At 36.3% G+C, this 16158-nt stretch overlaps 2 protein-coding genes across 5 annotated transcripts; both read right to left on the bottom strand.

Annotated features, from left to right (window-relative positions):
* Positions 1–732: 732 nt before the first annotated feature.
* LOC140762344 (uncharacterized) lies at positions 733–7873 on the bottom strand. Of its 4 annotated transcripts, none has more exons than XM_073100083.1 (10): positions 7681–7873; positions 7272–7343; positions 4579–4710; positions 3074–3162; positions 2856–2991; positions 2670–2744; positions 2400–2521; positions 2232–2307; positions 1268–1327; positions 733–1179 (listed from the first exon to the last, which is right to left on the bottom strand). In XM_073100083.1, exons 3-10 carry the CDS (start codon positions 4702–4704, stop codon positions 1051–1053), a joined length of 813 nt encoding a protein of 270 aa, XP_072956184.1. In that variant the 5' UTR covers positions 4705–4710; positions 7272–7343; positions 7681–7873; the 3' UTR covers positions 733–1050. The 4 variants fall into 4 exon arrangements, with proteins under 4 accessions (XP_072956184.1, XP_072956185.1, XP_072956182.1 ...); XM_073100084.1 differs by having other exon boundaries at positions 4579–4694; XM_073100081.1 differs by having other exon boundaries at positions 4579–4713; positions 7681–7872.
* Positions 7874–12501: 4628 nt separating this feature from the next.
* On the bottom strand, positions 12502–15300 carry LOC140763595 (protein argonaute 2-like). The gene is made up of 3 exons (XM_073101862.1): positions 14233–15300; positions 13364–14156; positions 12502–13269 (listed from the first exon to the last, which is right to left on the bottom strand). The coding sequence occupies exons 1-3, from the start codon at positions 15294–15296 to the stop codon at positions 12625–12627; spliced, it is 2502 nt and encodes an 833-aa protein (XP_072957963.1). The 5' UTR covers positions 15297–15300; the 3' UTR covers positions 12502–12624.
* Between the last annotated feature and the right edge of the window lie 858 nt (positions 15301–16158).

Here is a 16158-nt window from a genome sequence, read left to right as displayed (position 1 = left end):
ACAGCACATAGAATTAATAAAGCAAAGTTATAAGATTCCCCACAAAAAAAGGAGTGGTTTTCTAAGCTACTTTTTGTCCTTTATAATCGTTGTGGGATATGAGGTTTTCTTTTTTCTTTTTTTTTTGTTTACATGCGCATGCGTGGAGTTTTCTTTCTTCTGTCGTCCATAACAACAGATGAGAAAGAAAGCTACAAAGGGGGGCTTGTCCTACAGTCGCTTGTTTTGAGGGAAAGGGTCATGGAATGGAGCATGCAGATGAAGTAGGCATCGTCACATTCTTCACATACAAACATACAACTTTGAGACGGTGGAAGGGATATGAACTAGTGAAGAGACAAATGGAGATAAGGATTCCACGCCTAAAGGAGTGATTTCTTTTTTTAATGGTAGACAAAGCACTCGCAAACTTATGATGGAGTTTTTACAATTTAATTACATTTTCTTTTTTTTATTATTATTTACAACAATGAATGAACGACCCCTTGATAAGGGGGAGACATATCATATGTGGACTAGTACACTAACATGTACCTTATACGTAAAAACCGCTCTATTATAATAGACCACAACTTTTATGTCTAGAAAATTAAGATTAAAAGAATGAAAGGTAGGAAGGTATGCATACAAGTATATCACTTCACCGCTTGATCAGTATAATTCTTTAAGGTTTCTGAAATTATTTGATGCATATTTAAAATGAGATTCAAACTAAAAGAACGGTTTCTGAAGTAGGAAGGTATATAAATATTACTTTGCTTTGGAGAATGAACATAAAGTATAGGCTACCATACTTGATCAGCCATATCCAGAGGATGCACAGTACAACAGAAATTTCAATAGGGATAAATTATAGTTGCATTAATATACAGCAACTAACTGAAAAGGGATAATCTCCTCTAATCTAGTGCCTTTTCTAGTTAACTACATTTTTTTCCTATTCACTTTCATCACCTAATATATCGACGACTTGTACATAAGAACGTAGAATGGTTATGCCAAAATACAGATGATTGTAGAATTCCCACAATGTTGACATCATCGGGGTCTTCACTGCCGCTTCGCCAATGTTTTCTTCAGTCCTTTTACAATCTTTCCAAACCACATCATATTCATGACAAACAGTGTGGTTGGGGTGAGAACCGTTAGTAGATAACCAAAGGTATGCAATTGCAGGATCTGTCATAATGTGAATGTGTTAAAATATAATGGTAACAAGGAGTTACACACAAAGTCATTGCTAATAAGTGACGGTAGAAAGCAGTACCTGATCATAGTGCAAGTAGATGTGATAAAACAAGTAGATGAACAAAAATATTCTTGCTGCCTGCAAAGAGTGCCTTTCATTAAACAAGCTCCAAAATATACTGCACAGATTATGTAAAAAAAAAAAATAATGCTCATGGAGATCAGGAAGTTGTGCCCATATGCATATATACAACAACAACAAAAAAAAATGCAAAAATAAAATAAAAGAATGCACAGAAAATAAAAGAACTTTATAAATAATGATAACCATTCATGGCAGAAGAGCCAAAAATGTGCAAAAGTAAGATACTTTAGCAATTGGGGAATATGTAGAAATGCACTGGAGATCCATTATATCATCTTTGATACTGCATATTCATTAAAAAATGGAATGTTTTGAATCAACCAAGAGTAGCGCACATAGACACCTTACAATCTGCTATCCTATGCCCAACAAAGACAACTTGGTTAAGACATTGGTCTCCATGCAAAGCATAAAGACGGCGTAGAACCTAAAAAGGATAACTGAAGTTGTTCAATTTCAAATTGAACTTTTGCCCCCAAAACAAAAGGAATAAAAATAAAGTAAATTCGACAGATAAGTTCAACTCCACTCAACACCAATGGGGAATTGAAGTTTGTAACCTCATTCTTCAATGGGAGCTGCACAAAGTCACAAACTCTCCAGGCACATACTTCTGGACTTTCTGGCCAGTGGTAGGGTCCAATATGACCAAATGCTTGTTGGAAGCTGCTGATCAATTGTGCAGCATACACTATGCTACTATTGGCACTAGACCAAATCAACATATACTATATAAAATCTGCTATTTTTCATCCACGAATTTCTTTTTTAATATGTTGATGTATAGCGATCCAAAATGGCATTGCCAGTATTTGAATTTATCTGGTACTGTCTTACTTAAGGCATGATTGTAAATCCCCATTCCACAAGACTAGTAAAACACAACCCTTGCACTTACCAACCATGCGAAGAACATTGCAACACCATTAACCAGATAGGCTCTGGATCTCTTCATTCCTGCAGTGTCAAGAAACCTTGAACAAAGAACTCAAATGTCAATACGCAAGAATAAATACACTTGTGAGATATCTTATATAGTGTGCTCCGGTAATTTCCACAAATCTACCATCTCAAATTGACTCCTGGGGTGGTTGATTCCGAGATGAGAACCATATATGTGTATAACTGCACTTCCCCCGACAACATTGCATAAGCTACAGAAATTAGAGAAAGCATGTGATGGAGAACCTGAAAAGATAACATCATGAAAAAGTTAGTGATGGTTTTGATTTTTGAAACACAAGACCTAAATGATTAAGATGAAAATGGATGAACTATGAAATCTTATCAGATGATTTCTTCATGCTTATTTGTAGATGTGAAAATGGTTACTAACATATTCCATTCCACCGAGGGAAGGATAGAGCCAAAGTATCATAGCAAGGTCTGTGATGAAGTAACCAACGGAAACCTGTCAAATATGGGATTGCCATCATAATATTAACATAAAAAACAGATCGCAGTAGCTAGAGTACAGATCTAGGCTAAATTGAGTAATAGCAAAGTAAAAGGCAGTTGTTACCCCTAATGCAAATGTAGACAGGTTTGAGCTTCGGAATACAACTAGTCCCTCAAGTTGATCAGAAAAAAGATCTGACAATAGAAGCAGGTACAATGACATAACTGTGATAAAAATGGCATGGGCAGTAGACATACCCCTACAAAAGATCCAAATACTTATCAATAAAGTTCAAAAGAAAAGAGCATAGGAGGAAATAAAACATCTGATGTAAAGCTCACCGGTTATTCCACTCAATGCGTTGCATCTTTGTCATAGAAGCATAGCCCTTGAAGTACAATGGGCTGACTAGCTGTGTCGTGTCATATGCCTAAGCAAGAAAAGGCAGACCCTTGTCAAAACAAATGAGACGATTAAAAGAGCTATCACGTATAGTATGGGACCATGACAAATGAGAAAAAGATCAACTGCATAACACTTAACAAATGTTTTACATGACACAATTTGCACCTTCATAAGCAAAAATGAAAAGATAATTGAATATGCATGCAGTGGGGTTAGGCCTTGTTTGCTTGATGCAAGTGAAATGGATGAACTTCAATTCACTCAAAAGCTACAAGTTTTGGGCTGTTGGAAGCTCTAGTGCATCCAGAAAGTCTCCATCATGGAAGGCATAATAATCATTTCTCTCTCTTGTATGAAAGCATATGTATCCTGTAGAGCTCCCTAGCTTTTACAACAATAGTTTCATGACAATCCCTTATAAAGCCTACCAGGTTACCCCTCATAAAGTTATATTGAAATGCTTTCTGCTTGATATTTATATGCACTCCTCTTAACTCAGAAGATCCTTACCAGATAAAATCTACCAAAGACAACAGGATGCATATTTCTTTCCAATTACATGTAGCTCTCAGAATGTTTTCTTAATCCAAATAAGTTGATAAGTTTTAAGCAAATCTTTTGAACATCACTGTCACCTCAAGTTATTCGTTGATAGCCATCTCAACTGATTAATAGCCTATTTAAAATTTCTCAGTAATTGGATAATGCACAATTCTTCCACAGATGGTCAAGTTTCTTTCCTCTGCGGTGAGTGGCTCATTGCCAGCAGATCATCTTGCACATCTTCACTTGGTATCTAATAAGCCTACTGGACAGCTTTTCAATTTAATACATATTATAAGAATAAATTACATTTCTCTTGCCATAGATGCCTAGTTTAGAACATTGATAAAGAAAGCACATACAGTAACTTTCCAAAGAACTTTAGATATCAATGACTAAATCAAAATTGACATATCAGGTACAACAAAATTATTAGGCACTTGCTGGTCCAAAATAGAAATTTCTGAACTCTCTGCATGTCCCAGAAAGAACAATCAGAAAAGCCGCCTCCTATAGTAATTACACGATGTCATCAAGGAAATTGACATTTTGAATAGTACTTACATAATAAATTTTTAGAAGAGATGTTATATGCTGCTGTGTGGGTAAGTTTCTCGATACTTCTTATCCAAGGTCATTATCGCAGATTCATGTTCGATAGCAATTGTTTCCATTATTCATTGACTAAATATAATACAAACAGTACTTCAAAAACAGAAAGGTTCTTTTAAATGTAAAAAGAATATGTTATGATTTGTTTATCAACTATACTATAGCATCACATTGTGCTCCACTCTGATAAATAGTCATCTTCACAGACAATTTTGACTAGCAATCTTGATGTCATGCTGACACACTCAAATTTACCAAATAAAAAATAAAAGGCAAATGAAAATACCATCTTGCACATTAAAACGCCAGAAAGCACGGAGGTATATGGGACAAATGGATCTGCTAGCAAGTAGTCCTTGACCAATGCCTCTGCTTGGTACTTGTAGGATTTAATTGCCATCTCTGAAGTCATAGAGACCTGCTGTAAGATATATCTTGATCCAATAATCTAATCAGTTGAGATAAATAAGCCAAACATCACAAACGCTTACTTGAAATCCAAAAGGACTAAATATTGTTCATCAAGATACTCAATGCAAAATTTAATGCATATATCCAGCAGTCCAAAACAAATGTAAGATAATAAATCAGAGGCTATTATACAATAGCCTCTTTTGCCTCCTCAAATATATGATTACATGTATCAGCACACTCCTTGATACATAAATTAACTCACATAAATTTTCACAAGGCAAAACTTATCTATAGAGTTCCACTTATCCTTAAAATTTCCAACATCGTAACTAAGAAGGTTTGTTCTAGACATATTGCACACCCCAAATTGATTTTCTCAGTATAATACTCCATAAGTAAACTAATCTATCAAGTTGAAAATCATGCTTTACTATGATGATTGCAATGGCAAAGAGAAACCGGCTTCTTAGGTAGAAAGAAAACAAGAAAAGCCAAATCTATTTTTGGACTGCATACCGTGGCTCACTGCATCAAAATGGCAGTTGTACATTCGAAGGGATCTTGTATTTACATTTTAAGATGCCAATTCTGTAAGGAGTCTCCTTAAACCTCATTCCTGATCTTCCTATTTGCCTTGTTGTTGTAGTAAGTACTGCTCATAAACATATTTGCATGTCTAGATTCTACACCTCTATCCTTTCCTACTTCACACAATATTGAGTAGTCAAGCTCAAGCAGAGTATGGATAAGAGTTCAAGCTTGTCTTTTATCTTAATTGAATCAGCTTATCTTTTGACCTGTATCTACTAAGAGTATTTGCTTATTTTTAAACTTAAGTCTTGTTTACTTTGCCATTGCTGGATAAAGTTGAAGCACATTCTGACACTTAACTTGAAAGGGCATATAATGTGTACAAAGTCCTCTCTCCATTGGTGAAAGAGGTGGAGGGGATCACTTTATGCATAAGCACAAAAGTTTGGATTTAATCCAATCATCTGCGTGTAGAATCAAAGGTTGACAATATAGGGGAAAAGAAGTCCCCTACAGAAGGAAAAAATGATTAAATTGAATCAACAGTTCATTTCTCCTGTGTACTTTATTTTGAACACCAAGTGTGTTTCAAAACTGACAGTTCTCCACTATGAGAGCACTTGACAAATTTTTCGAGAACTTGATTCACTTATAATGATGTGTAAGAGCTCTCTTCCAGATCATTGTATAAAAACAGGAGTTTGTGTACATCACTTTACCTCTCAATGTAAAAACCTCCAAGTTGATCAGACTCTAAAAGAAAATGGCAAAAGTTAAGACAAGAAATGACACAACAAGATAAAATTTGAACCTCTTTATGTGGAGTAGGACTTCGTTATTTATCTTAGCTAACAAACCACTATATACACAAGCATAATAGAGGAAAGAAAGAGAGGAAGTGCAGAAGATGGGGCAAAGGCAATTATAGGAGAATAGAAAGGCACAAAAGAATAATAGATCTCAAGCCTTGAAGTCATTGTTTTCAAGTACTCCTCCCACATAATAGGGCAGCTACAGAGAAGAGTAAAAAGTTGAGAAGGCTCCATGAAAAGATTGAACAAAATTTATGGCTAGCTATTGACATGACATCAATCGGTCAGATATATGTCCCAAGTTTCTAATGAAAGAAAATGCAAGTAATGTACTTCTCTATAAGCTGTAATATCACTGCTAGGCAAGATTGCAAGAAATCATATCTATACAGCAATACTTATCGTTATCTTGATCAAGCAACTAAGAAATAACTACATTTAAATCATTAACATGTAAAGATCAAGATAATCAAAGGAAAAGAATTCTTTAAAAATCACCCACATGGTAATTCACCCATGCACCACAATTCTAATAGAGACAAAGTTCCTTTACGATAATTTTATGAAGTGAAAAAATTTATCCATTTCTTTAAATTTGCTAAGTGCTAAACCAGTAAACCCAACACAGCCTAATATATTTCCTCCTCTCCTCTCCTTTCCCATTACTTACATGTCTTTAGCAGAAATTTGTCTCAAGTTACCCAACCAAGAATCCAGAGCAACGCTTAAGACAGCCCCCCTGTTATAAGATCGCATATGTTGAGACGTAATAATGGTCAAGCCACACTCAGCTGCCTGAACTTCAAAATATACTACATACCAAGAAGCATACGCAGACATGTCTTAAGCGTTGCTCTGGATTCTTGGTTTAAGAATATCAAAATTTGTACTTCTACAACTTCAAAGTTGAATCCCATGTACTGTAAGATACACAATTCTCAAGTAATACAGTGCACAAACCAAATAAATTGCACATGAGAAAAAGTTGAAGTTTGGGAAGTTACCAAAGATCAAGTAATCGAAATATCAATAAACCTACTCTGACACGGAAAAAGGAAACCCCAACACAGCCGCATAAAGAAAAATAACCCAGTACATAAAAATGCACAATAATTGGCATTGCAAAGGCAGGCAGGCAGAGCAACTAAGTACAACTCCTTTAATAATAGAAGTTGCAATAAAGAAGAACTGCCATAATCAAGAACAAGAAAATGAGATTTACCTGAAATGTTACGTACTCCACCGACAACTTCGCACTTCCCGACGAAGATACCACTCACCTAGACGACCAAGTCTAGGACCAATCCAAGAAAAAACGAACACGAATCAGTGCATTGTGAATAAGCAAAGAACATATACAATCAAAACCCGCATGCCCCAATATCAAAACAAGATAAAAGAGAAAAATTTATCCCCAAGAAAACACCAAAATCCATCAAAACCCGAGGAAACGGGACCGAGGAAAGAATCCCAAAACGCTAAACAAGGAAAGGACTAAGACCCATCACGGAACTCGCCCAATTTGATCTAACCACCGCCTATCCACCGCAAGGAACACCGAACCAAAGAGCAAGAGAGTGATCGAGCGGGGGAAGGAAGGAAAGAATAAGGGGAAGAGCGCTGCGTGATACCTCGGATTGCGCCTACGGGATTACGGATTGGGAGGGAGCGTTCGGTGGGAATAGAGTTGGCTTGGAGAGGAAGGGATTGAAACGGACGCTACGCATCGGCCAACAAAAGAATCAAGGGAAGAAGAAGAAGAAGAAGAGGAGGAGGAGGAGGAGGAGGAGGGACACGAGAGATAACAACAAAACCCCATATGTTCCTATTATTTCTTCTACATACCAAGAATTCATAAAGGCGAATAGGCGAACGCCATACCCATTAATAGGAGAGGCGTCCATTTAATAAAGTAGTTATGATATTCCTCTAGAGTTTTCTCTCTTCTTTTTTTTTTTTCTATTTTATAAATAAATAAATAAATAAATAAATAAATAAATAAATATATATATATATATATATATATATATATATATATATATATATATATATATATATATATATATCTAGAATGTACTATTTGCAACACACCCCCTGACTATTTCTAATTTACGAAAAACAAAAAATTCTCCTTATTTGACTTCTTCTGGGGCAAAAATTTCAAATGCCCTCGTTATGCATATTAATATCATGGGCTTGTGACATTTGTATTGGAATCATAACTTCAAATGCGACGAATAAATAGTACACCGAGGATCCGGTGACTCATATCGACATTTATTTGACACCTTCGATTATATATGTTCAATTTTTATTTTATTTTTAGGTGCAATTAAATTTATAGGTTATACTTATACGTGATTAATAATGTTAGCATCCGTGAGTTAGCTCGGTTGAAGACGAGGGATGGTCATTATCAATGAATCTTAGTTGCGTGGTAAACATGGTGGCAATTTAAAAGAAAAAATAAAAGGTTGAGTTTTTGACCAAATTACCTCAAACTTTCTTTTTTTCTAATACTAAAATAGATCACCTATGAACTTAATTATATATATAAGTTAACAACATAAAATACTAATTTTATTACTGATTTATTTAAAGATATTTTAATAAAGTTAGCTAAGTTTATTTTAATTTTTATTTTTTTATTATATATAAAATATTGATCAGATCAATGTTTTTGGAGTGATCTATTTAGGTAAAATAAGTTAGGAACCTACGGTTTGGTCAAACACTCAACAAAGGCAAGCCATTTTGTCATCTTATTAACTATTTTTAAGGAAAAAAAAATGGCTTCTTAAGCCATTTGTGTTTATATTGATTCTGTCTTATTTTATCTTTAATTTTTAATAATCGTAGAGAGCTATTAATCATATTCTAACTAATTAGTTTCATTTGCAACTAATTCTTGTTTAGATTTGCATCGAAGAAGTTATGGATTTAAAATTTTAAACTACCATTTTAAAATCTCCTTCTTTAGATCCTAAATGGACAGGAAGTCTCATGCAATTGAATTCTCCTTCTTTAAATCCATTAAATATACTATCTATTACGGATTTATTGGTTAAAAATATGATAACATTATTGACGTAGTAATATAATATTCTTTTTTTTTTATTTATTATCTGGTCTTGGCCAAAATTGGATTCGTCTACTTGCTTACGATATGTTGTCTAAGTGGACCCCATAATATTTATTGAATTTATTTTCTTATTATTATTCTTAAAGGCCAAGGTGTTATTTAATAATCTATACTGAAAACAATTAATTATTTATTCTGTAAAGGCGAGTTGCCTATCACCTGTCAGCCTTATCAGCAGTTGACACCGCTATAATAGTATCCAATAAAAAATTATCAAAAACACCTCATTTCTGCCTTTATTTTCATTTAAATCCTTCCAAATATTTCTCTTTATCATTAGACTCTATACTTTGCTTTTAATATCTCAAAAAGATTATGCCTTTAGTTTTCTTAATAAATATAGAACAGTCTTAATACCCTTAAAGTACATTTTAAGTGCAAGATAAAAATAAAAGAGAAATTAAGTATTTTAATTTTTGGCTTAAAAACCTAATGGATAATTCTCTATTCGCTTGGCTGTTGTTGGAGTAAAGTTAACTCCAAGTGATTTTAAAGCATTAAATGTAAAATATAGAGATTAAATAGTAAATATTCATATAAAGAATGTATATATATATATATATATATATATATCACTTTGAGCTTATGCTTTATATATATGTGTGTGTATAAATACATAGTATTAAGTCTCTAACTTAGATCTTAAACTTAATCTCGCACTAATTGAAACAATTTAAACTCCGTTTTCATGGGGAATTGTTATCTGCGAGCTCAATAAAAAAAATTTAGAGATTTTGATGCAACGACCAATAATAAGTAGGATCTAGGTTAAGATGTTGCTAAAACTAGAGGAATGCAAGGAGCAATAATCCCTTCTTATAAGCTAAAGTTAAGCAATAGATGAAGGTAAGAAAGAGGAGTTATAGCTTATAACTTCCCCTTGTGCAACGAATGCTATATAGGTATTATTGGTTGAGGAATTAAATATATACGGTCAAGTTCAATGTATATATATATATATATGTGTGTGTGTCTGTTTGCATGTATTTTTTTTTATAGAAATGCCACTTGGGAGTGTCTTGTTATGTCAAAATTAATACTTTTGCTTGAAAGGTTCTCAGAGATCGTCTATCTACTTCCCCAGTTCTCTTGCTCATTCATTGTACCATATTTATGGCTTATTTTTTTTTTGGAAGAGCCGCAATGAGCTTGCTTTTCGACTTCAGCCTCTTCTTTCTTTTACTGTTTCTTTGCCTCTACTAGGGATTTCTTCATCTTTTGTTTTCCTACTTAGGACCCTCAAGTGTCACCTTTTTCGTTCTCGCCCATCGGAGATCCCTAGGATACCCCTACGCTCCGCTTCTTTCTTAAAGTTTAGAGTGTAAAATATTAGATTAAAAGAATTGGACTATGGAATCATATAACATTAGATAGTTTTCAAAATCTACTTTTGCTCAAAACCCTCCCTAATTCCTACTAACCCGATGATAGAAAAAGGATAAGTAAAAATTGGAGCTAGAGGGGATTCTTTCGAGTTACAGTTCCTCATCTAACTAACCTCTCAAGTGCATCGTGAGGGCTGCTTATAAATCCATTCAAGCAATTCATACAAGAACAAAATAGTATTTTCTTAATTTAATTTAGTTTTATTTGCGATTAGTTAGGTTCATCTAACGAAATGATAGTTTTGATAGAGCTTATGCAAGGACAATTATGATAGTTTAAAAAAATATAGTGACAATTATAATGTTCTAATTCTTTTTTACCAAAATTAGGTAAAAGCTCTCTCTCTCTATTTATAGTTCTTGTAAAATAAATACAAATAACTATCACATCATTTACAACTTGTACGGCAACCACAAGCTCAAGATTTTACATTAGTCAAACCTCGTGTGGGTCAGTTGGATATGTATCAAGATCATGCATGCACGTCTGAAGCCTCTTATCACATTTTGCTCAAATCTTACTGATCTTATATTTTTTTTTCGAACATGATTAAAATTATTAAAAATATGTGATAAATAAACTAGTGCACGCACATATGTCTAGACTAATTCGTATACTTAGATTGCGCCGAACCTACTTGCAAAGAGGAATAACACTTAGGTTGAAGTTTTAAGTTTCATAGCATCCATTGGGTACCAACCAGTTGTTGTGAAGTTTTAATGGTTAGGTTGTAAATTAACATGAGTTATTCCTTCTCAAAGTATCGACTTGTCTTTAATCATCTTAAATGAGCCCCAACATCAGTTAATGCATGGGCATGTGCGAATGATGTAAAACGTCCACAATGTAGTCTCTATTATTATAAATGATGTGCCCATGACTCATGAGCTCTCCCATGGTCCAATTAAGGAAAAGGACATCTTAAGGACCAGAAACTTTCGAGTTAAAAAGACTAATTGCTTCCAAGTGGAAGGTATCTGACATGCATCTATTTTGGATCACAAAGATTATTCTCTCGTACTTTGAATAAAAATTTCGAGGATAAAATATTTCATGTTCAATCTACAAAATAGTATCATATAATTTGAGCGATGAATTATTTCATGAGTCTTTTAATAATGTGAGAACATATTGAGCATAAGCTTCGATTTCTATGAACTAATTTGACTTCAAAATTTACCAGCTAATTTGTAACTGATCAGAATTTCCTTGAAACTATGTACTCTGCTTCTCAAATGTGCTCTTTAATCTATGTAAACCTACTGCAACTTTCAGAATACCCGTAGATAGATAATTCTATAAGATCCAAATTATACAATCTTAATATATATGAGATTAAAGGGGAAATATGGTCTAAACCCTTTAGAAGCTCTTGCATTTAACACAAACACACGCCCAATGAAAGGAAAAAAGCACATGTATAAAGATAAAAGAGAATACAAGAGCTTAAAGTCCAACAAAAACATATCAATTCCTCTATTAACTAAGGGCAAACACATCTCAAAATCTTCTTCATTACAAATAATTATTAAGAAAAATCTACGTACCACAGACCTAGACGTTGCATAGACATGATCAAATGGCCCAATCTATCCGTGCTCAGCCTAGTTTGGACTGGGCTAAACTCGGCCTGAGCCTAAACTACCAATGGTGGCACGGGTCAACTCTTTGCCCGAAAGCCTATCTGTTCAATACTCTATAATGTTTAAAAAAAATTTAACATATAATTTTTTTCTAAAAACAGAGGGGAACTTAAATATTTAAAAAAAAAAAGTTGATGGTCAAAAAAATTCTAAACAATGATAGTTTTGATGTTAGGGAAAAGAGGTAAAATCTTTTGCGAAAGCTCATCCCCTCTTTCTAAACAATTATTTAAGTTTAGCCAATGGACGATAGTAGAGGGAGAAGGAGAAACAGAGAAGAGGGGAGCAACCTAACGCAATAGGTGCACAAACCCAGCAGACCGACCCCCACTGAAATAAATCACCTCCGGAAAAAGAATATAGAAGAATCAAAATCAAAATTTAACCCAAGTTATTGTCTTATCTCAAGCATAGAACATCCCATTCTCAACTCTCTCATGCAACTGGGGAAGCACGGCATGATCAAAAGAAGTTAGCCGGCGAGTCGACAAGCCCTCAAAATATAGCCTCCCTCTATAAGCCACGAGGTCCGCATAGTACACTGGTGGGACTAACGACACCGGCTTGGTGCACCTAGCAAATGTGAAGCAAAGGTCATAAATTAGCTTCTGCATCTCGTCTGAAGTGAATCCATGCTCATCATGCAACACATAGTAGTGCGTCGGCTTGCTCGCTCCGAGGCTTCCAAAATGGCTACAGAGGTAGAAATTGAATGCCAGTGGGTCAACAATCCCAGTGTCCACTACTGTCCCTGGTGGAACGTTGCCAATGCCATTCTTGCTCCTGCGTTGCCCTGACACTGAGACATCTTTTAGGAAAGGGAATAGACGTGTGTGGTGGCGTTTTTGGGCAACCACCACTGTAATGGTTGGCGAGTATTGATCTGTTTCTATGGAAGACTTGAGGTCTTTGAGCTCCTTGTTTAGCACCATGTCGAATTGCCCGTCGCTGACGCCGTCGCGGAAGTAGACGATCTTCTCCGGCCGTACTCCGTTGATCCCGGCGTACCTTTCGACTAGCTCTTTGCACATTTCGCCAAGCTCGAGTATCTGTTGGGTTTTATAAATTCGAACGTAACATTAAGTCGAAGTTATTTTTTAAAATCTACCTAGAATTGGTTCCAGACATATAAAGTTGTGTTACCTGCTCGACGCGGTGTTTCTGGCACCGGACCCTGGAGATATACTTGTGGGGCTGCGGGTAGTTGACAGTCGCCACAACCGCCGCGATCGACGGGCTGGTCGTGTTCCGACACGGCGGATGGTTCACGTCGGCGCCGATGAGCATGAAGGGGCGGTCGGACATGCGAGGGAGAGGATCGTATAGCTCCACGTTGGTACCACCAAGCTTGGCATTGATCTTTAGAGCAAGATTGCCGAGATACTTATCCTTTTTGGCCCTGTCGTTTGCCTGGTAGCTAATGCAGCATTGCGTCATGATCCCCAGCTCAGTCTCGCATATGAGCTTTAGACTCTTGTAACCAGGATGGCGACCTGCCATGGCGCAGATGAGCAGCTGAATTGGATGCCCGTTTGGTGTTTGCTTTGCCTTCTTTAGCTCTCCATAGAGCCGTCTATAGCTGGAGAGTGCAGCCATACTGGATTCTTGTACAAAGGCAGGTTCCTTGTTGATTTGGATACCGTGGTGACGCAACCGTTCGACGAGGTTCTCAGTGAAAAAAGAGGTGTCAAGTCTTCGCTGGCTTGAGTTGGATGGCTTTGCACTGAAGTCTAGAATAGCCCAGTGTTCCAATTTCTGGCCTTCTAGTAGCTTGTTCTTCATCAGGTTCCATTGGCAGTCTCCATCTTGGCTTCTAAATTTGTAGAACTTGCCTCTTAGATTCTTCAGCCTTAGATTTGGGCACTCCAGGACTCGGCCTGTCACCTGAGTCATGTCACTGGTGATCCCTATCTTGAACTTTTTAGCCAGCTCTCCCCTGTTTTCTTACAAAGTTTATATACTAGACATTGAAATTAGAAGAGGGCAAAAGGTTTGACATAGAGGATAGATACCTGCAAGGCCCATCTTTTGCATGAACCATTTCAATGATCATCTTTTTCCTTCTCATCGGATGAACAGAAGCTACCTGCCTCAGTGCCCTCTCTTCCTCCCATCTTAGCCTATCTCTTGGGTACCTCTGCCCTTCTACCAATTCGCAGAACTCCATAGGCACAAAATTCATCTGGTTCTTGCTCAAGTCCAAGCAAGGCAGCCTCCTGAACTTGATCTCAATCAGATACCTGTTCTTGTAGTAATCCACAAGATTCACCTCCTTGTCCAAGCGATCATCTCTGAACACAATCTTCTCCGTAACCAAACTTGTCAGGCCAAGAGCTGTGAACTTCTCTTTGCTTCTTCGATGTGTTACGGTCACCTGTAGTCCATTTAAAGCTTCCTTTACAGCTGATCTCTCACTCTCTGTTAGTTGAGTCATTTCGTCGAACGGGAGACCCAAGCGTTCGTTGAGGAATTGGAGCACCGGGCCGGGATTGAGGAACGGCGTGATCGAGTAGTTGACGCGAAGTTCCGGACCAGTCTCAGTGCTCGCAAGTGTTTGTTGCAAGCCAAGCAGAGCTGTGATGCCTCTTCCAAGCTCGAAAGCTCGATTCGTAGAGTATATATTTCTCCTGCATGCAATCTTTTGCTTTCGCGAGTCCTCTCTTACAATGACGTTTAGGCCTTGTAAGAGTTCTCCTGGTATAGATCGGTCTCTAAGGTGGCTAAGCTCTATCTTCTTCTTGAACTCAATCCCGACGACAAATTTTCGGCCGCGTAGGTCTACTTCGAATTCGCCGGTCGGCAGTCGCACGGCGCCGAAGAGATTGCTTTCGCCATCGTAGGCAATTGACGATGGCGGAAACTTCTTCTGGTGGGTCCTGAACAGCTCATTCTTGATTGATAACTTCTCGAATCTTGAAACCTCGTAAATCTTCTCGGTTTTCGCAAGTGTCCTGGGCTTGATATGGATGAGGTAGTGAAGAATCACGGCTTTCTCGTTGTACGTAATGAGGAAATGATTGACGGAGAGATCTAAAGTTCTAGCGCACGACGACCCTCCTCGGTCCGGCCGCCGCATCGGTAATAGTGCCCCGCCGCCATCTTCTAGTCCTAATAGCACGACACACAATATAACAAGGAATTTATCAGTACGTTGAAATGATCATAACATTTCTATGATTGATGCGAAATTTATAACACTCTTACTATCCATGGCAGCGAATGATGTAAGGTATGAAAGAATCAGAGAGGTGAAAGATTCATGTATTGGTATATAAAGTGAAATTATTGTCCTCCTTTATTACTGCTTAAGATAATTCTAATGATAGGCTGGAAGAACAAAGATTTAAATATGACAAAAAAGACGGGATATATCAATGTTCTACATTAGAACATTCATAGAAAAAGCCGGAAATAAGCCTCTAAAACAAACATATCTAACAGAAGACTCTTCAAATATATAGCTTTGTTTCCTATGATGGTATTTGGATTCTAGTTGCTGGTGATGTTGCATGTTGTAGGTCTATTCTAAATTTATAATTGGATATCTTTTGTCTCTTTCTAGAGTTAAGAAAATAAAAATATATGATAGCTATAAATAATTGGTGATGATGAATCTTTCTCTCCATATTCTATTTCTGTGACTTGAGCATTAAGTGTGATGGACAAAGGAGAAGGAAAATTTTTAATCATACATATGGGTTAGTCTATTTTATGTTATGTCACCACTAATATTTTTTTAAATCAGCATTAGCAGTACGTTCTTCTAGTGTTGAAAGTGAAGTTCGTTAAGCAAAAACTAGATTACTAGTCTCTGTCCACTTAAATTTTTAGAGTAGTTGGTGATTAAATATAGTATTTGAGTACGATATTCTTACTAAAAGTATATTATTGGTGTCATAGAAGTCTATTCAATAAGGATTAATGCAAAGGTTTTGCAT

Source organism: Typha angustifolia, chromosome 7 (assembly GCF_048772165.1).
Source record: "Typha angustifolia cultivar Huaian chromosome 7, ASM4877216v1, whole genome shotgun sequence".
Taxonomy (NCBI): Eukaryota; Viridiplantae; Streptophyta; class Magnoliopsida; order Poales; family Typhaceae; genus Typha; species Typha angustifolia.
The sequence above is the reverse complement of the archived record's forward strand: the minus strand, read 5'-3'. Positions and strand labels throughout refer to the sequence as shown.

Bases quoted from the DNA above. Each gene is read 5' to 3' on its own strand.
- LOC140762344 (XM_073100083.1), bottom strand. From the start codon at position 4,704: ATGACTTCAGAGATGGCAATTAAATCCTACAAGTACCAAGCAGAGGCA. The intron at 2,992-3,073 runs GTGAGCTTTACA...GATCTTTTGTAG, and splicing joins CGCATTGAGTGGAATAACCG to GGGTATGTCTACTGCCCATG. The intron at 1,328-2,231 runs GTAAGTGCAAGG...CACTCTTTGCAG, and splicing joins CAATGTTCTTCGCATGGTTG to GCAGCAAGAATATTTTTGTT.
- LOC140763595 (XM_073101862.1), bottom strand. From the start codon at position 15,296: ATGCGGCGGCCGGACCGAGGAGGGTCGTCGTGCGCTAGAACTTTAGAT. The intron at 14,157-14,232 runs GTATCTATCCTC...GTAAGAAAACAG, and splicing joins GCAAAAGATGGGCCTTGCAG to GGGAGAGCTGGCTAAAAAGT. The intron at 13,270-13,363 runs GTAACACAACTT...AAAACCCAACAG, and splicing joins AGAAACACCGCGTCGAGCAG to ATACTCGAGCTTGGCGAAAT.